Source organism: Pollicipes pollicipes, unplaced genomic scaffold, assembly GCF_011947565.3.
Source record: "Pollicipes pollicipes isolate AB1234 unplaced genomic scaffold, Ppol_2.1 Scaffold_3447;HRSCAF=4054_pilon_pilon_pilon, whole genome shotgun sequence".
Taxonomy (NCBI): domain Eukaryota; kingdom Metazoa; phylum Arthropoda; class Thecostraca; order Pollicipedomorpha; family Pollicipedidae; genus Pollicipes; species Pollicipes pollicipes.
This window is the reverse complement of record NW_023596297.1, coordinates 38823686-38844098: the sequence shown is the minus strand read 5'-3', so window position 1 is coordinate 38844098 and position 20413 is coordinate 38823686. Positions and strand designations below refer to the sequence as shown.

The 20413-nt window shown below is 49.2% G+C and overlaps 3 protein-coding genes across 4 annotated transcripts; all 3 read right to left on the bottom strand.

The window, feature by feature from the left end:
* Positions 1-69: 69 nt before the first annotated feature.
* On the bottom strand, positions 70-5643 carry LOC119091973 (KICSTOR complex protein ITFG2-like). 2 transcript variants are annotated; one of them, XM_037214915.1, is made up of 7 exons: positions 5469-5643; positions 4899-5081; positions 4244-4378; positions 3594-3709; positions 2724-2891; positions 1588-1702; positions 70-1128 (listed from the first exon to the last, which is right to left on the bottom strand). In XM_037214915.1, exons 1-7 carry the CDS (start codon positions 5622-5624, stop codon positions 676-678), a joined length of 1326 nt encoding a protein of 441 aa, XP_037070810.1. In that variant the 5' UTR covers positions 5625-5643; the 3' UTR covers positions 70-675. The 2 variants fall into 2 exon arrangements, with proteins under 2 accessions (XP_037070810.1, XP_037070811.1); XM_037214916.1 differs by having other exon boundaries at positions 4899-5106; positions 5469-5605.
* Positions 5644-5991: 348 nt separating this feature from the next.
* On the bottom strand, positions 5992-9734 carry LOC119091974 (mitochondrial inner membrane protease subunit 2-like). The gene is made up of 2 exons (XM_037214917.1): positions 9541-9734; positions 5992-6405 (listed from the first exon to the last, which is right to left on the bottom strand). Exons 1-2 carry the CDS (start codon positions 9628-9630, stop codon positions 5992-5994), a joined length of 504 nt encoding a protein of 167 aa, XP_037070812.1. The 5' UTR covers positions 9631-9734.
* Positions 9735-13187: 3453 nt separating this feature from the next.
* LOC119091926 (eukaryotic translation initiation factor 3 subunit D) lies at positions 13188-17350 on the bottom strand. Its single transcript, XM_037214853.1, has 3 exons — positions 17255-17350; positions 14707-15720; positions 13188-14058 (listed from the first exon to the last, which is right to left on the bottom strand). The coding sequence occupies exons 2-3, from the start codon at positions 15688-15690 to the stop codon at positions 13405-13407; spliced, it is 1638 nt and encodes a 545-aa protein (XP_037070748.1). The 5' UTR covers positions 15691-15720; positions 17255-17350; the 3' UTR covers positions 13188-13404.
* Positions 17351-20413: the final 3063 nt, after the last annotated feature.

Sequence of the window (20413 nt, the reverse complement as noted above, 5' to 3'; positions counted from 1 at the left end):
TCGGGAGGTCTTCCCTGGTACACGGCATACTTCTTCCGGATCTACTCGAACTCAGTCGCTAGGGCAGAAGCCAGTTCATATTTATATTTCACCCATGCATGAACCATTGCATTCGCTGACACGCTGACTTCAATCCTCATCACCCATTCGACATCCAAAACTGTAAGGGGCGAAACAAAGCTCACCAGCGAATCAACACCGACTGTGTTCATCGTGGCACATCTTCCAACGGCGCCCAAAATATTGCAGACTGACCCGTATCTGGGAAGAACACAGCTAGTTGACTTCCTAAACTGGTCCGACTGCTGGATCTCATAGAAATGGCTCTAGCTCAACGCTCGGCTGGAGGTTTCGACTACACGCGTGATTCGCGCCCCGTCAGTGGGTTTAGGCGCCTGATCTGGACGACGTCCTGCTACACAGATCAGCTCGCGTTACGCCATGATGGCTGTTTTATAAGTCCGACCTGCTGCGCAGAACGCACTCCGATTCGCCTCGCCTCCGGGGCGTCGCCTCCCGTTTCCCCGCCACGGCGGCGTGCTGGCGCCACCTGGTGGTTCCGTCAGGTGGCAGCGATTACCTGGCAGCTAATACGCGACACCCCGTGTCGCTCGTACCACCCCGTCGTAGCGACTTGCCACACGGTCATGTCAGATGTCATGAGTGCGGCGCGGGTCAAGCGGCGTCGCTCGCGTTCGTCCGCCGCCCGGGCGCATCACACTCGGCCCTGTGCCACCCTTCCTCCTCGATCTGTGCGTCGCCTCCCCTGGCGCCGCCGGCCGCGCCGTCGCTCTGCTCCGGGTGGGCGTCGTCCTGCGGCGGCTGCGGCGTGTCACACTCGGCCGCCTCCAGCTGCGGCCGCGGGAAGCCGTACAGGCACCAGCGGTACAGCTGCTGCAGCTGACAGGCCGTCAGACGCTCGGCCCCCGGCCAGCCGTGCTCGTGCGCCACCACATCCGTCAGCGTCTCGGTCACCATCACCGGCAGTCGCACGTTGTGATAGACGACCACCTTACCGACTGTCGCGTACACCATGCATGGCACGTTGGAGCCGGTGCGCGCACCGAACTGACCGGCGGCAAACGCCGTGACGGCCTCCTCGAACAGGAACTGTACCGACTGCTTCTCCTGCCGCCAGCCGTGACAGACCAATCAGCAGGGCAGGACACTAGCCGAGGTGGGTCGGTAAGCAGAACAGGACACCAGCCACGGCGGATCGGTCAGCAGGACGGGACACCAGCCACGGCGGATCGGTCAGCAGGACGGGACACCAGCCACGGCGGATCGGTCAGCAGGACAGGACACCAGCCACGGCGGATCGGTCAGCAGGGTTAGACGCCAACAATAGCAGATCGGTGGGCAGGACAGGACGGCAACAACGGTGGACCGGTCAAGGGGGCAGGCCTTAGTCCAACACAGTAAAAAACGCGATTTTGAACCACATAGGTGAAGGAGAACTGGATGAACTCCGTGCCCATACAAGCCACAGTGCATCAGTCGGTGAACTCCGGCTTAAAGGCCAGATGGGCCAGTGACGGAGACGGACATAGCCACGAGGGCGCGGTGGCAGGCTCCGAGCCCACCGACCTGGTTGATGATGAACGTGTGGCCGTCCCACGATGACACGATCAGCTCGTCACTGCCGTCCGAAGTCACGTCCATCTTGGTCAGGCCGAACAGCTGGTGATGAAGCACCACGGACCTGGCCGGCGGTCGGGTCCGGGCAATGTCAGCTGGCTGCGCCCATGTGTGCGGGTAAAACAGCCAGAGACAGTGCGCTGGTGCCTAAACATCAGGCAAATGCGCCCATGTGTGCAGGTGAAACAGCCAGAGACTGTGCGCTGGTGCCTAAACATCAGGCACACGCCATAACGCATATTGTAAAAGGCATTCGCATTTGTGGCCAGGAGCACTGCTCGTGCCAGCCTTCTCAAACTAATCCATACTTGCCTAATATCGTTGTAAACCAGCATTTCCTAACATACTGCAGAACATAAGTCAGCATAACAACTACTAACTTGAACTGCAGAAGTACTATCCATAATTGCAGGAGAACCAACGCGTCGCCCGCTTTGAAACAAACAGGCCAATACAAGTTAGCTAGCGCCATTCTGAAAAGCAGCTTCTGGTTCCATATTGTTCTGCCATCTTGCAATACAAGTTATGAACTATCATACGATTGCACGCGTGCGTTCGCACGTCTTCAAAAGGGGCTTTGGTACACACATCGATTCGTGCAAATTTTTAGACTGGAGGAGTCCAAATGGCGTTAGTCACGGTAGCGGTTGGCGCGCAATTCGCTTGACTCCCAACTTCCAAAATGCAAGTGTACGATGTGCAGCGAGGCATGGACACATCCACCACAATTCGAGAGCCACACACACTGTGCATGATCTGATGTTCACACATTTTGATCATTCCAATCTTAAAGTAATACAACATTTAGTACGTCAATCGCGGCTGGTTGCTCATGGTTCAAAGCGCAGGTCTTCCCAAACTCCGAAAGAGCACCTCCCTTCACCTCATTTCAATCACGAATCGTTTCTTAATACAATCTTATCCACATTAATTACGTAAGCTGTGAAGTGCATTTGCGAGGGGCGCTGTGCACACAAATGGTCCAGCATTACAGCTGACCAACCCACGAAAGGCGGGCGGGCGGACACAGCTGCTGATGGCGCTCGGCTCTCACACTGTAGACAGGTCATGTCAAGTGACCTCACCACTCGACGGCGTTGTCCTTGACGTAGAAGAGGCTGCCGTCCATGGTGATGAGGGCGTACGTGTTGGAGGCGGGCTGATCTCTCAGTCCACCCAGCACCTCGCACGACACGTTTTGACGCGTCTTCACCGCTAGGCTAACGTCGTCAATGTCCACAGAGTGGCACTCGCTGCAACACAGCAGCGCGGTACGCTCAATGTCCACAGCATGACGCCCTCTGTGGCACAGTAGCGCGGCGTCCTGAAGCGAACGGAAGGCAGCTAGGTGCCACCATACGAGGGCGTGGGCCGCCAGATGCTAGCATGCACCCTCCTAGTCACTGTTCGGTCAGATGAAAAAGGGAACCACTGCTTAGATAACAGCCCTGTGGGTGATAGAATAAGCGTTTTTGAGGTGAATGTCATTTGTGGCAATAAGCCCGTTCTGTACCAGCCGACGGACAAAAGATGACTTTATGAGAAATCAGTTCCACTTTTTCCGCTCTAACCGGCACCAATCACCGGTCAAAGCGATAGCGTAGCCGCACCACAGCGGCACCGGAGAGGGTGGGTGAGGGAGCGTACTGTCCGTCCTTGTCCAGCGAAGAGCGGTAACGGAGCCGCACCACGGCGGCGCCGAGGAGGGTGGGTAGGGAGCGTGCTGTCTATCCTCGACCAGCGAAGAGCGGTAACGGAGCCACACCACGGCGGCGCCGGGGAGGGTGGGTAGGGAGCGTACTGTCCGTCTTCGTCCAGCGAAGAGCAGTAACGGAGCCGCACCACGGCGGCGCCGGGGAGCGTGGGTGGGGAGCGTACTGTCCGTCCTCGTCCAGCGAAGAGCGGTAACGGAGCCGCACCACGGCGGCGCCGGGGAGGGTGGGTAGGGAGCGTACTGTCCGTCCTCGTCCAGCGAAGAGCGGTAACGGAGCCGCACCACGGCGGCGCCGGGCTGCGAGACGAGCACTGACGGCCGGCCGTCGCCCTCTATGTTCAGCGAGATGGTGCCGATCTGCCGGGCAGAGCGCACACGTGGCGTCGGAGCGCGCTCGGAACGGTCGCTCGGTCGGACCGAGGTGGCGCAGACAGACGTCAGCAGACAGACGTCAGCAGACTGTACCGCGACGACGGCGGGCTGAATCCGTCCAGCCCTGGTGACTGGGTGAGTCGGCACCGGCGCCAGTCAAGTTTAGCTGTCAATCGTATCGATGGACTTTGCTGCTGCGTGGACAGGTTCACTTCCCGGATGCACGGGTCTTCAGCAGATACCCTTTGTTGCAAGGTATTGTCTAAAAACAATATACACAATGTATGTACAAACACCCAGGTGTGAAGGCGCTTACACGTCCGGCGGACTGCACGTGCACGTGTCGTGCGATCTGGCGTCTGGTAGAAAAAGCCGTGAACCACAGTTATCATGGTTGTCGCTGACCATCACAGAAAAATGGCGTTCCTGATCCCTGCTGAGGATGGGGATTGGGTTGCCTTGGCTGATGCAGTCAGACCTCTGGGGTGCAGCGCTGCGGCCGCCGCCCGCGCGTCGCACCTGCTGCATGAGTTCGCACTTGCTGATGGCACGCAGCGTGCCGTCCGTCCAGCGGTACACGCGGACGACCCGGTCTGTCAGCGCCACCACCAGCTCCAGCTGCTGGTCCAGGTCCACGTCCGCCAGCAGCGCCGTCTGTCGGAGACGCGGCCAGACTGAGTGTGTGGCCGGCGGCGCCACGCCGCGAGTGCCGCAGCTGTAATAACGTACCGCTAAGACGACCCGTGAGGCGTTAACAGACACATCATACTGTGGCACTGTACATCCGCTTTCTGTGTATGCAGAGGCCTATAATAACGAAATGTGTAATACTGAACACTTAATGTCAGTATTATCACATGAAGCAGGGTGTCATGTGGAAGAGTGGAATATGGAGGGATACATAAATATGGGAATACATCGAATGTATTATTGAGCAACAAAAGGCACTTTCTCATCGCATGCCCATGCAATTTGTAAGGGGTAAATGCCCATACAATTATCACAGCACCTTCATAGGGCATCTACGTGCGTGGGCACGCGCGCTCCACCTACAACCCTAGATGACCGTCCGTGCAGAGGATATTTCTGGCCACTTTCAGCTCAGTCTCTGAGGCCATTTCGTACCCACTGCACGGCGGCACCAGCACACCCATCCGCAGTTTGCCGAGCTCACCTTAACGTTGGCTGGGATGCGCTGGGAGTGTCGCTGCCGCAGGCTCGAGCCGTCCATCTCCAGCACGTGGACCCAGCCGTTGCCGCTGATCACGGCCAGCACATTCTGACCGGGCGCCGTCAGCGGGCCGCAGCAGATGGCTGTTATCATGCCCAGCTCCGAGACATGACACAGCGGCTGCGTCTGCAGAACACAGCTCGGTGATCGTCTGGAGACGCGAAACAGGGACGACGTCTGAGGGACGCACAATCGTGGCCGCGTCCAGCTCCAGGACGTGACGTGCGGCTGCGTCCGGACATGGGGGACAGCGAGCACACCCAGATTCGATGCGTCGAACAGGGGACAGGGGGTACGTCTGGGGCACGATGGACCCACATCTAAACAATATCCAAGACTCCAGGCATGCGCTGCTTGAAGGGTAAGGCGGATCATGCTTAACCACACGCAGCAAGGGCTATCTCACGAAAGCTGCCTCCACCGCGGCCCGCCGCCCCGCAGCGTCACTCAGCCTCGGCCCATCTCCCCAGCGCACCGCGCGGTGCCTGTCTCCCGACCGTCGGCGCCGCGTACCTGCAGGCCTTTGAAGACGTAGAGATCTCCGGTCTCAGTGCCGACGGTCAGCTCGTTCTCGCCGTCGTTGTCGACGTCAGCCAGCAGCAGAGCGGACGGGGACACGCCGCCGTGCACCTCCAGGTCCACGTGACCGACGAACGAGACGGTCCTCATGGCGGGCGAGCTGCTACAGGGTGCGTTCGCCGCCCACCGAGCTGGCTCGTCCCAGCCGAGACCACCAGCACAGGGCGCCGACTTAGATACCTGGCCACTGGCTTGTTGCTGAGGCTCTCAGAAAGTTTTTAGATCTTACGTGAATTTCAAGGCAATGTGCGCCATGACCCGTGAGAGACCCGCGATACGGCTACTAGGATGATCAAATGTCGTATTGCCTCCAACCAGAATCCACGCGATGCTCTTGAGCATGGAAACGTTCACTATTCCAGACGCAGGTGACTTTCCCTGAGCAGCTGCTGCCTGCACTTGTGAAGCCTAGATCGGCAGTCGGCGCGAGCAGCAGCCGGGCTGGCGCGGCGGGTGGTCAGTGACTGGCGGCCCGGCTCAGCGGGTGCCGGTCCGCCGGCAGCTGCGGCTCCAGGCGGCGCCACCGGCGCGGCGGCCAGACCACGTGTGAGGCGCGCGCCGTCACCAGACCGACGGCCACCGGGCCCAGCAGGTTGGAGTCGAGTGAGTGTCCGCGATTGTCGCCCTCCACCCAGCAGTGGCCGTCCGGCACGCGCACCACTGGCTGCCTGTAGCCGAGCGTGCGCACCACGTCGCCTTCGAGGCCCACCACACGCTTGATCAGCTTCTGGTCAGGGTCCTTGGGCGAGCTGAGCGACACGATGGCGCCCGGCGCCAGCTGAAAGTGGCGCACCGCCCAGCGGTTCAGGAACACGTAGTCTCCGATGTCGCCGTCCGGATTCAAGGCCGGCTGCATAGACGATCCCTCCACCTGGTGACAGATTCATACTTTGGGAGTGAGATATGGTTCAGTAAGTAAACACTGGACACAAAACACTAATGCATGCTTCCCAACACCCATGCTGGCTAAAGGATCATTTTACTGCTCTTGGCAGTCTGAATCTTCCTCATTCAGATATGAACATATGACTATTGTGTCCCACCACGCTGGCAGCTCAGTATGCCTGGACTGATGCATAATGTTTGTATGATATTCATGTACAGAAAAGGAGGATCTCCACCAGGAACTATGCTTAGTCCAAATCATCTTACACTAGGATTCACATTCCACCAATTCACCCCTCACTGTAATGGGAACAAGCTGTTAAAATGTAACTAAGCTGGACTCATAAAGGAATACATAGCCTTCATTCATAAAGCACCCAAAACCAATTTTGTAGAAGATGGGGACCTTGTTGTGCGCTGCCTTCTACCAGCATCACTGTTCCCTGTGTTCTGTGTGAGCTCATCCATGCCATTCAGAAAAAATGAGGCTTATATTTGTGTGAATGGAAGACATATTGTGGGTATGCTGAGTGGAATCTAGTACTGTGTTCACTCTGTGGCTGATGTTTTTTAAGCCAAACCATTGCTGTCACTGGGGCACCATGACTATGCATGGCATGGCAGCAGGACATATGTCCAATGTGTCCCTACTGGTGATAGCCCTCCTCATCACCAGCAGGCTGCAAAGGTGTTTATCTGTATTTTTGTGAGGGTCATGTACTCACCCCCCCCCCCCCCTCCCTAGTTGAATTAGTCCCCTTCCCACAATGTTGGCTTCCCCAGTATTTTTGTCTGGCATATTACAGAAGCATAGGAACAGTTGCCATCATAAAAAGACCAGCTGCCTTGATGCTTTCTCATGGTGGCATCAACAGAAGGTGCAGCAGGGTAACTTGATCCCATCACCGCAAAACTGTGTCCTCAAATGAGCTCTAACTTTAGACATGGGGGGGGGGTAAACCACTATTTATTTAATATTTTTCTGCCCGTCAAACATAACCACAGACGCTTGTTTTCCCCACAGCCCAAACATGACACTAATGCCACTGATTCACTGGTCTTGAGAAGACTTTTGTGCCAAGTCACATTTCCCCTACCCAAGCTGGGCTACAAACCTAATATTGTTTTGAACCAATATGAACCAATATGAATCAACACTTTTGTTTGGGGGGAACAGCATCATGAAGTAAGATTAAAGGCACAGTTCTACTATAAAACAAGAGGTAATGTCAAAACTACCATTTTGAAGGACCGATTTCTAATTTGATTTCATGTTGAACACGATTTATTGCTGGTTTTCTGAAGACGCCACATCATTAACATAATGCAAGTTCAACAGATCTGTTTTGCCTTTGTCCATCATCAAAATATTATGAAAGGACTTCTACTGCACCATGCAACTACACAACTGTTGGCTGCCCAGTAACTAGGCTGACACTTCCAAGCCAACAGCCAAATGGCCCTTTTCAATGAGCCATATCCGAACACTTCTGCTCAAAGGTGAACCTACCACCACCCATTTTGTCACATCAAATATGTGGTCTGCATAACTTCAGGGCTCTATCAAACTTGGGCTCCTATCACCATATTTGATGTGTCTGGGTAGCAATATGCTTTCTGCTTGCGAGCATTTTACACATTGCAGTCAACAGTCTCCGAGAAAAGCAATGTATGTAAACTGCCCCTTGACTGACTTTTCTTGTCCACAGATGTCCCTGATGACATAGAAAGCAGTCACCATAGTTGACCTCAGATTAATGAATTGAAACCTTTAATGGGAGCAGTGGAACTATTTTTTTTTTGCATCCCTTATGCTTTTCAGGCCAGTATTATGGGAATGTTTGAGCTCCATCTGGAAATCTGTGGCCAATGCATTTTATTTTCTAGCTTTATTCCTATACCACTATATGGAATTAAATGACTTGGGAATACCTCAAACTTTCAGGATGCAAGGGGGAAGGGTTTTGCCACATGTTGCATATTTTGGCACCATCTAATGATGTGCAATCTTATGCATTAAGTCAGACTTCTTTTATAGGTGAGTTATTTGCCACTGTGTTAGGATGAAGAACTAGCCTCCATAAAACCAAAATTACATAAATAATATGGCATGCAGTTGTTCAACAAGAAGTGGCAAGCACCTCAGGAGAGTGATACCAATTTCATAATGATCATTTCATACCAGTGGCTACCAATATATACCAATATAATTATAATGTGATATAAATGTCAATAAATATAAACACCAATAAATACCTGTGTCTCTGATTAATAGCACATGTATTTCATGTACAGTTACAACAAACCCATTCTCACCATTATTTTACAGCACATTTTTGCATATCTCATTAAAGCAGCTTGCTTTGAGCCCTAATTCCATGTGAGCATCGACTGATTTTTCATTGAGCTGCTAAACAGAACATAATTTAGTATTGTTGCAGAGTCATAAGAGTGGCTTCAGCATCCTCAGACAGACTCTAGGGGGGGGGGGGGGGCACCTATACTTTCCTATCAGAAGGGACACATGTCTCCAGTGCCCCTATGCTGATCAAGTTACTACTGTATTTAGCTCAATCTAATATCAAAATCTACTCTGTCAACATACAGAGCGTTAAATCCATTGAGAAAAGTACAGGTCATTGGGCAGTCAACTTGTCCTCCTCAGTCATTTCCAAAAATCAATATCCCTGACATACTGAGATGAAGATACAAAAACAATACACCTTTCAGTGCAATCAGTGATAAATGTTGGCAATTACTAGTGGGGCCATTACCTGCTTCCCAACCTTTTAATTTCCATGCACACATTGCTGAAAAGACTACATGTTCTTCAATGACACTGAAATACAATGGTATTTGAACAAAAACAAGAGTCCAAGGCATAAAGCCACTCATTATACATCTCCTTAGCAATGACCATGACTGTTCTTCACAAACTATTGGAACCTTAACTGGGGAAATATTTACTTCATTTGGATCACCCAGGTGACTAGCTCAGCACTACCACCCACACACCATAAAATGAGCTTCGCTGGAAAGCCTTGGCTTTAGACATCAGTAAAGGAAGTGGTTCATATACGGTTCATATGTTTAAAAAGGCTGCAAGGCAAATGGGATTTACCTTTGCAACATAACCGAAGACATCCACCAAAGTGATACCAATCGGAACACTTATAACTACGGTTCGAAATAGAGCAGTGAGACGTTGCATATATGCTACTTTAGGAAAATGGGATTGCACTGCCAGGGTTGTATGGTTGATGTAATATCAGTCCCAGCCAGAGAAAAGAGACAGGACATCAACTAATTTCAACATCGAAAATGCTCGCTCAGCAATGACGGCCACTGATACGGCCAGATGCCTCAAATGCGTCAGAATAGGCATATTTCGATACTGCCAGATACAGCGTTCCAAAATTACAGCGACCGATTGAACTGTGGATCTGTATCACGGGAATAAGAAGACGGAAGACGAAATACGTTCCGCGCAACACCCCACATGTAGATTGGGGGGAAGCACGGGATGCATATCAGGGGCCTCACAAGGCCTCAAAATCCGTGTGATGCAATGCATACGTCATGCATGGAGCAAAATGTCCGGGAAGTTCGATGTTTCCGATTTATTCAGCGAGTTATTCAGCGACGAGATCCGATTTCTCTGAAAAAAGGTGTGGAAGTCAAGTATGGCACAAGAGCATTGAAAATGGCCTTTATGTTGCAATATCATGTGACATTCAAAATCAAGAGCTAGGTCAGAGGACGGAGAACTCGATATCACCAGAAAATGACAGATCAATTTCAAACTTTCCGATGTCAGAATATTCATCACATTAAGAACTAGCGTCCGTCAAAAAGTCCCGATTTACCAAGGTCATCATTCAAGGTCAAACGCGGGCTCAAAGGACGGGTACTTCATATTACCCAAAAATTACTGGCCGATTTTAAACTTCCAATTGTAAGAATATTCACCATAGAAATAACTGGTGTCTGTCAAAAAGTTCTGACCCCTCCAGGTCAAAAATCAAGGACAAACGTGGGCTCAAGGGAAAGGAACTTCATATCATTAAAAAATAATCAGCTCATTTTAAGCTTGCACACATCAGAATATTAACCACAGAAAAAACTACCGTTCGTCAAAAAGTTTTGACTTCTCGATGTCACCTTTCACAGTCAAACGCGGGCTCAAAAGACGGGGAGCATGATATCACCTAAAACTTACCGGCCAATTTTACGCTTACAAACATCAGAACATTAAGCACAGAAAAGACGAGCGTCCTTCAAAAAGTCATGATCTCTGAAGGTCATCCTTCAAGGTCAAACGGGGTTCAAAGGACGGGGAACTCTTTACCGTCCAAAAATTATCCGCCGATTTTAAACTTGCACATATCAGAATATTCACCACAGAAGGAACTAGCGTCCGTCAATAAGTCGTGACATTTAAAGGCCATCCTTTAAGGTCAAACACGGGCTCAAAGGACGGAAACTCCATATCACCAAAAAGCTACCGGCTGATTTCAAACTTCCAAACATCAGAAAATTCACAAGCGCAAGATTTAACGCTCGTGAAAACGTCCCGACATCTCAAGGTCATCACCCAAAGTCAAACGTAGGCTCAAAGGACGGGGAGCTCCATATCACCCAAAAATTACAGGCCGATTTTAAACGTACAAACATCAGAATATTCACCAAATGAAGAACTAGCGTCCGTCAAAAAGATGACCTTACAAGGTCATTCTTCAAGGTCAAATGTGAGCTCAAAGAACAGGGAATTTCAAATAACCCAAAAATTATCGGTCAGTTGTAAAGTTGCAAAAGTCGGAATATTCACGACAAACAACTCGCGGCCGTCAAAAACTCCTGACCTGTCATGATTACCTTTTTGGTAACATTGAGAGGACGCTAGTTCTTTCTGCGGCGAATGTTCTGACTTTTGCAAGATAAAAATTGACTGGTAATTTTTGGGTGATATTGAGTTTCCCGTCATTTCGGTTCACATTTGACCTTGAAAGATAACTTTGAGAGGTCACAAATTTTTATGGGCGCCAGTTCTTCCTCTGATGAATATTCTGACATTTGGAAGTTTAAAATCGGCTGGTAATTTTTGAGTGACGTTAAGTTCCCCGTCATTCAAGCCCGCGTTTGACCTTGAAGGTGACCCTGAGAGGTCAGGACTTTTTGACAGACGCTGGTCTTTTCTGTGGTAAATGTTCTGATGATTCCAAGTGTAAAATTGGCCCGTAATTTTTTAGTGATATCGAGTTCCCCGTCCTTTGAGCCCGCGTTTGACCTTGAAGGACGACCATGAGAGGTCAGGACTTTGTGCTGGACGCTAGAGTTGTTCTGTGGAGAATATTTTGACACTTGCATGCATAAAATCAGCAGGTAGTTTTTGGGTGATATGGAGTTCCCCTGTCTTTTGAGGCCGCGTTGGACCTTGAAGCATGGCCTTGAGAGGTCAGTACTTTTTGTCAGACACTAGTTTTTTGTGGTGAATATTCTGATGTTTGTAAGTTTAAAATCAGCAAGACTTTTTGTGAAATGAAGTTCCCTATCCTTTGGGCACGCGTTTGACCTTGAAGGATGATATTGACACGTCAAAACTTTTTGACGGAAGCTAGCTCTTGCGGCTGTGAATATTTTGACGCTTGCAGTTTTCAAATCTACCAGTACTTTTCGGGTGATATGGAGTTCCCCGTCCTTTGAGCCCACGTTTTACCTTGCAAGGTGACCTTGAGAGATCAAAACTATTTGATGAACGCTAGTTCTTTTCACGAATAATATTCTGATGTTTGCAAGTTCAAAATCGGGTGGTAATTTTCGAGTGATATGGAGTTCCCCGTCCTTTGGGTCTGAGTTTGACCTTGAAGGATGACCTTAAGAGGTCAGGAGTTTTTGACGGACACCAGTTCTTTCTGTAGGGAATATTCTGATGTTTGCAAGTTTAAAAGCGGCCGGTAAGTTTTCGGTGGCACCGAGTTCCCCGTCTCTTGAGCCCGCGTTTGACCTTTTAAAATGGTCGGTTAGATGTCCAGAGTTTTTTTGACGGATGCTAGCTCTAACGCTTATGAATATTTTGATGCTTAGTTTTCAAATCGGCCAGCAATTTTCGGGGTGACATCGAGTTCCCTGTCCTTTGACCTAGGTTTTGATCTCGAAGGTCAAATGGGATTGCAAAATAAAGATAATTTTCCATGTTCTCGTGCCATTATTGGCCTAAAGACCTATTTTCAGACAAATCGGAGCTCGTCGCTAAAATATCACTGAATAAATCGCTAACTTCACGGACATTGGAGCGAACTCGTCTACGGAATCGTGTGGAAGCGGTAATTGGCAGGTGACAAATAGCATCAGTCGACGGGACGCATCTTTTCACGATGAGAACAGCACGCCCACTTTGGCAATCACTGCAACGGTAAATACGGCGCTCTAACGTAAGCACAGCCGCAAGAATCAACGGGCTATCGTTTTCTGTGGCCTTGGATACGCTGCTGGTTTGAGGCATGCCACCTTCAGAATTTCTTCCTGAAAAAAACACGCGTGCGGAATGAACGCGAAAGTAAGTACCTAGCTATCGCAACGCCATCATGGCACACGCCACGCCCAGGGGTTCGCACACGCATCCAAGGACACTGCCGGAGAGTGGACAGGGGCCTCAGATCGCCATCGCACTTCCCAGTGCCCCTTGCCACCCGATGCCTCTCGGAAGATTCTACCTCAGCTTATGCATCGCCATGTTTAAGGTATCCGGGAAGATCGTTCAAAATACGATGACAGGGCCAGATATTTATTTTCGGCAATTGCTGGATAAAGGAACGCACTAACCAAGCGCGTATACCAGTAAAATATAGGGCCACCTAACTATTGCGACATTCCAAAGAGACACTGCGTCAATGACATAAACAACACCAAGCTAGAAAATCTCCAACAGGATAGCCAAAGCCAGAATTTTTCGCGGATTATCACACCCCGTATCTGAGCGCGGCGCTCAGTCATCCTCCTCTTCCACACCCTCATCGCTGTCTTCCTCGTCCTCGTCTGTCTCGAATGTGTCGTCTGGGATGTCATACAGGTTGACCATCTGCTTGTTGGGGTCCTTCATAATCAGGTACTTGCCCGGCTCGCGGGCGCGGATGATGTCGACAATACAGCGCAGGATGCCCCAGGCGTTGTCCATCGACAGGTTGATCTGCGTCGCGAACTCGCTCGGTTTGAAGTGCATCACGTTCAGGATCACGTGCTTGCTAGAGTCGCGCGGTGCCACGCGCGACACGAAGCCGAACTTGATGATGCCCGAGCCGGCCAGCAGAGACTGTACCGTCCACTTAGCCATCTTGCAATTGTTATTCTTGAGCTCGTTGGCGAGCACGGCGGCGCGCTGCGTGTCCAGCTTCTGGCGCCAGTCCACGTTGTTGGCGTGCTTGGGGTCCCACTCGTTGAGCGCGCGGATGGTCATGAACTGGCCTTCGGCGCCGTATACGGCCGCGTCGTGTTCGGTGCGCACCACTAGCTCGACGTCGTCGCCCAGCGAAAACTGCCGATAGCGGTACGCGACAGACGCGATCGACTCCGGGTCGTCCTCCTCCTCCACGAACGGGTTCGGGTGCTCGAACTCTTGCCGCTTGTAGTCGTTCAACAGCACCTGACGGCCAATGACAGCGACAATAATTAGCGGCGACATGCATCAGCACGGTACTGACGCAGAGCTGGAGCACTCAGTGATCGGGTCCAAGCTGCTATGGAAATCAAGTTTGCAATCAAGTTTGAGATTCTACGGAGTTCATTATTCCTCAAGGTCAGAAAACAAGTGAGTGCTTGGAAAGCAGACAATTTGCATGCAGAGCAATCGATGCCATGGGCAAAGCGAATAGTTTTTTTGAAGCACTCGTGGCGAATTCCGTCATTTATTCCTCGATTGCATAGCATCTTTCTTCTTGGAAGATGTCCAATCCTTACATAATGTTATTTCTGTAGTGTTTTTGTCCACATGGACCCCGTTGGTACACAAACGGTGAACAAGCACTGAGGCACAGTTTGCCCTCCATGAGACTTATATACGATGGTCAATTGGCAATAAATCATTAATCGTATCCACTCACTTGCGGGAGCGTCACTGTCGACAATCAATTGCGCTTAAATGTAGAACTTTCATTTTCCAGAACATTCGAACACTGGCTTCGGTACTCAGCCTCAGATGCTGCCGAATCAGCGTGCTCCGCGAAAAATTTCAACGTCTTACATCCCAATCGTCGGCGTTGTCGCGCAAATATACGCATACACACGTACGTACCTGTTCGGGGAAGTTATGATTGATAAAGGTGGCCTCCATGGCTAGGTTTCTCGGCGAGTTGATGGACGGACCCTCGTCGTTGGGCGGATCCCGCGACGTCTCCGAAACAGTCACCAGGTCAAACTCGGACTCGTCACGCTTGTCAAAAAAGATCAGGTTGCCGATCTTTTGGACGACGATGTCCCAGGAGTAGTTGCTGCGCGTGCAGCACATGAGCGTGGCCAGGATCTCATCGGTGGCGAACACGTTGCCGCCAGACTTGGCCAGCTTCCGAATGATCGGGTCGTCCGTGGTCGTGACCTTGTGGTGGATGCGGTCGATGCGCTCAAGCACCTCCGGCCTTTTGACGTTGATGCGGTCCACCAGCCTGTTGTAGTACTTGACAGCGCCGCACTTGTACAAGTCGACCGGCTCACCGACGCTGGGCAGCGAGAGCTTCTGCAGGCGCGGGAAGTCCATCTCCTCGATGACCACCCAGTCGGGTCGCACAGTGACCGAGGCGTCACGGTTCTTCATTTGGTAGCGGTTGTAGTCGAAGCGCTGCCGGTTGCCGAACTGCTTCTGCAGGCGTCGCACCTGGCGCTGGCGGTTGGCGTCGCGCGTCTTCTCGCCCTTCGTCATGACACGCGTGTCGGCCGCCTGGCCGCGCTGCAGCAGCTGCTGCTGCCGCTGGCGGAAGTTGCGCTGGTAGCGGCCGCGGAACATTGGCTTGGGCACCTTAGGCTGCACCACCAGTTTGAAGCTGTCTTCGTCCTCTTCGTGCAGGTAGGCGTATTGGCTGCCGCCCCCGAACTGCGAGTTGTATTTATTGCCGTAGCGGCGGTCCTGGAAGGCGCCCTCGCGCGCCGACAGTTCGGCCACCTTGCCAATGCGGTCTCCCTTGGAGAATGGCTGGTATGGCATGTCAGAAAAGCGGTCCACTGTGGCCGCCGGCCCCCAGCCGCTCTCGCTGATCTGCACCTTGGGTGGCACAAACTTGGCCATTGTGCGGTAAACTGGTTTCAACAGTGCAACCTGTAATGTATGCCATATATTGTGAGCTGTCATTTTTGCTTCAGATACTGACAGGCCTTCACAAAGAAATTAACATTTAGCACAACACCAACTTCATGCACATCTTATCAAATTCAAAAGAAAGGGCAAAATGATGCACAGAAGCCATGGCCCAGACAGTGTAAGTTTGAATGAAAAGTACAAGCAGGGACAGGAAAAGGAATCACTTTGGTCTGTTCATGGGAGCATTGCAATGGAACCAAATTAAATGGGTGTGACTAATTTTGTAATGAGATGGGCTTAAATGCATTTTGAAACTCACACATATAACATGTATTTCTGGAAGGAGAGATGTAGCCATTTTTAAGGCCAGCATTGAGTCATTCCAATATTTCAATATAGCCTGTTACCATCATGAAACATACATATGTTGGTTTTCCTTTTAAACTGTTTCAAAGCATGTTTCATGACCAATGCATCATGATCATATCACTTACAGAATTACACATAGTGCAATAGTAATGAAAATGAGGGCTTTGAGTTAAGTCACACTGACTTGCCCTGATGAATTTGGGGGGATGTACCCAGAACCAACTAAAAAGAAAACCCAAAGAAACATTCATCAGAAAATGGCAAAAGTTGATTATACTACACATCAAAATGACATATTTGTACTCTTACACTCATAATGGCATTCACAGCATGTGACAGCAGCATAACACCACACTGATCTTTGATTGGTTGACATGTCAGCGGGGCAGCAAAGCATTTTGTGCACTGTAAAATAAGTACTGCAATCATTGCAGAGCATGGACACTAGAAAAAGCAAGGCCCAAAGAAGGCAAACAAAAGTGCTTTCATAGCATGGAGCACAGAGCTCGATGAAACTTCTATGTGAGAGGCTACTTTACATAAGAATTAAGAGCTATTCAGCCTTTGAAGAAAATTGATATTACTGAAGAGGTTGCATGAATCTGATCCAACAACAAGTGAGAAGAACAAAAAGGTGGTAAACTCCCATTAAAAGGTTAAAGGTATTGTGCAAGGTGTCACTAAAATGGCACCCAGTTAGTTGACATGTGGTATGTATACCTAAGTGTCTATCAAATTTAATTTGCCATATATTGGGAAGATAAGGAATGGTATGCTGAGCTAGACAGCGTAAAGACCATAAAATATCATACATGTTCATCCCCATAAATTTAGCTAGTGGGCCACTACTTCAGCCATGACTGGCCCATAGGCTTTACACCATATGGCCAGACTGCAAATGAAAGACCAGCAGTGGCAACTTGCAGAGGGCACAGACTGAGGCGCTCATGAGATCACGGTTGAATTTCATTCCTTAGAATTTACCCACCAGTTAAAGACTAGCACGGCCAAAATACACTGAGAATATCTGCACTTGGAAGAAGTACGTAAGCACCCAACGCCAAATTCTTGCACTTTCATAACGTTACCGCACAAGGGGCTATCGTGCGGCAGGTTGTACACTCAAAGAAACGCTGTTACTCAAATAATCAAAAAGTCATAACTTCCACAGTCAAAACGATACCTGAATATATCTGGGGCTTCTCCACCAGGAGAACGGATTCCGCAGATCCGCTCTAACTTTCGAAGAACATTATGCAAACGCGCCGACCTCACACGCTGTCACTGCGCAATAAATGTCTACAGTACGCAATCATTGGGATATAGAGCAGAGTATGTGCACAAATATTCGTGATACGTAACGTTTGGGAATTTCATAAGAAAGGGTACTCTAGATAAGACAGTAGTAAAAGCCTTATTCCTCAGAAAAACCAGGAGAATAGAGATATAGTTGTGTTGATATTTCGGCAACATGCCTTTCTCGACACAATTTTCATTTCCCTCACCACTCAAAAGCATTTATAATTTTTTAACATCAGCCTTCTATTTTCAATGGTTCGAGGTATATGAGCTTGGACCATTTACGCCCCCCAAATTGACCAATTTCAGGTATTGCCCATGTCGTTGCATCATACGTTTTTAGACGCAGAATTGCCTCGCCCATGGGATCGTGCGGCCAGAACTGACCAGTGCTGATACGTTTTGATATAGATATTTTATATAAATATTTGATATAGATAGGGCGCCGCCTTCAAAGGTTTTTGTCTCCTAACTCCAAAATTATGGAAGAGGGAAAATTTCAAATTAAACCATCGTATTGGCCGTGCAGTTACGCATCCAATGGCGTATAATACAATCACATTCTACCAGGGGCGGATCTAGCGTGGAGTTTGGGGGGGGGGGGCAATCGTTCGTCGCCAGCTGGCTGGTGTGGGATCCGAGGTCCAGTGCACGGTGCCTCTCGCGAGTACCTAGTAGGGACACCATTCAAAACCGAAAAAAACACCGAAATGCTTTTGAATATTAAACAGAACTTAAAACAACAGTTAAAGCTGCTGAAGATAAAACAGACGGTAAGTAGACGAAACTTTGATGAAGTTCTGGGAATATTTTGGGGCGGCCAAAACCTACTCCCAGAGGTTTTGGGGGGCCATGGCCCCGTGCCCCTCCCCCCCCCCTCCCCCCAGGACCCGCCTATGCATTCTACCAAGTTGAAGTTTTGTCGTTCCATGGCGTTTGCAGGTAAAACCAGCCTTTTATTTCCATTGGATAGATTGATGTGAACTTGGACACTTTACTTCCCAAATATCGGGCATTTTGAAATCCTGCCAATGTCGTTGCATTAAACCTTCTTAGTCGCAGAATTGCCTTGTCCATGCGATGGTGTGACCGTAACTGTCCAATGCTGATAGGTTTTGAGTGAGGTATAACCAACGTGGAATCATGTCCAGAAACGGTTTTTTCATCTAAAAGGCGTTAACCGGGACAGAACATGCTACCGCTTCCTTCATACACTGAAGTTAATATTGGCCCTTATTTCACCCCAAAAAACATCCGTTTGAAGATTTTGATTTTTTCCGCAACAAAGTGGAAGAGCAGAATTTCATGACAGCCACCTTGCTGCGGATAAATCAAAATCTTGCACTGCTTTTCGGTGTGAAATGAGGGCCAATAGTAACATCAGAATGTTTGCTTTTGGGAGCATCTTCTGTCCAGGTTTACGCTTCTTCGACGAAATGGCTATTTTGGGTTGCATCTTGGTTGGTACCGTTGGCTGTATCTAACTCAAAACATATCAGCATTAGACAGTTGAGGTCCAACCACCGCATGGGCCAGACAATTCTGCGCCTTAACAGGTATTATGCAATGACATTGGCAGGGTTTGAAAAGTGACGATTTTTGGGACGTAAAATGGTCCACGCTCATATCTCTCGAACCAATGAAAAAAGAAAGTTGATTTCACCTGCAAACGATGTACAACGATGTTGCAAGTAGTTGTCTACATTCTTGAACACGGGGTGATTTGACCGGGCAGGATTTTAAAATGGCCGATTTTTTCGACGAAAAGTTGTTTTTTATATTTCTGTTAAGCGGGTGGTGAGACAAAAATTTTATCATGACAAACTTCGTAATTCAAAAATATGAAAACAAAATTTGTGGTTACAAAATGGACACTTTTGGTCCATTTAGTGGGTGAATGATGTGGCAGGTGTTTCTGTGCGTGGAAACAGTCTCTAGAACAATTGCGATGTTTAGCGCGGCTTCGGAAGGTTTTTTGAACTAACTGCAAAACCATGCAAGGGAGAAAATTTGAATTTGCACCATCGTAATGGAAGTGCAATTACGCGTCTGATGACGTATAATACAGTGGGATTCCACGAAGTTGAAACTCAACTATTTTTGGTGCGCTCAGACTTTTTAGGTTTTGTTTCTGCAACCAGCTCCGTTCGAAGGCAGACTGCACTTGCAAACGATACACAATGATGTCACAAACATTTATTCTCCTTGTTGTCAACATGGAAATGAACACAAATCTCGCAATGGCCACTTTGTTGCGGAAAAGACAACATCTTGAAACGGATGTGTTTTGGTGTGAAATGAGAGTCAATACTAAATTGAATGCGTGTACGAAGGGGGCATGTCCTGTTCGGGTTTACGCTTTTCTAGAGGAAATGGCCGTTGTTGGACATGATTTGACGTTGGTTGTATTTATATGAAAACGTATCAGCATTGGACAGTTTTGGTCGCATGATCCCATGGGCGAGGCAATTCTGCGTCTGAAAACGTAAAATGCAACGACATGGGCAAGACCTGAAACTGGCCAATTTGGGGGCGTAAATGGTCCAAGCTCATATACCTCGAACCATTGAAAATAGAAGGCTGATTTCACTTGTAAACGACTTGGAACGACAAAAGACTTCAGCTGGTGGGATCACATTGTATTGTACGTCATTAGGCGCATAACTGTACGGTCAATACGATGGTCTAAACTGAAACTTTATCACTTGCAGAGTTTTGTAGTGAGTAGAAAAAACCTTCGGAGGCCGCGGTTAAGATTGCAATTGCTCTAGAAATTGTTTACAGACACAGAAACACTTGCCCCGTCATACGTACACAAAATGAACCACGACCTTGCGCTTAACAAAAAAACATCACGGGTTTAAACTTATGCCTTTTTTGAAAAATTTGCAATGGTCAGATTTTTCCTCATCACCCGGTGAGCAAAAATGTAGTCAACAAGTTGTAATATCGTTTTACATCGTTTGCAAGTGAAATCAGGTTTTTTCATAGGGTCGAGAGTTATGAGCTTAAATCATTTTACGTCCGAATAATCGGCCGTTTT

Excerpts from the sequence above, each read along its gene's own strand:
- LOC119091973 (XM_037214915.1), bottom strand. The coding sequence starts at position 5,624 with ATGAGGACCGTCTCGTTCGTCGGTCACGTGGACCTGGAGGTGCACGGC. Across the intron at positions 5,082-5,468 it reads ACGTCTTCAAAGGCCTGCAG|ACGCAGCCGCTGTGTCATGT; the intron begins GTACGCGGCGCC and ends TGTGTTCTGCAG. Across the intron at positions 1,129-1,587 it reads ACACGTTCATCATCAACCAG|GAGAAGCAGTCGGTACAGTT; the intron begins GTCGGTGGGCTC and ends GGCTGGCGGCAG.
- LOC119091974 (XM_037214917.1), bottom strand. The coding sequence starts at position 9,630 with ATGCAACGTCTCACTGCTCTATTTCGAACCGTAGTTATAAGTGTTCCG. Across the intron at positions 6,406-9,540 it reads TCTTCGGTTATGTTGCAAAG|GTGGAGGGATCGTCTATGCA; the intron begins GTAAATCCCATT and ends ATCTGTCACCAG.
- LOC119091926 (XM_037214853.1), bottom strand. The coding sequence starts at position 15,690 with ATGGCCAAGTTTGTGCCACCCAAGGTGCAGATCAGCGAGAGCGGCTGG. Across the intron at positions 14,059-14,706 it reads ATCATAACTTCCCCGAACAG|GTGCTGTTGAACGACTACAA; the intron begins GTACGTACGTGT and ends ATTGGCCGTCAG.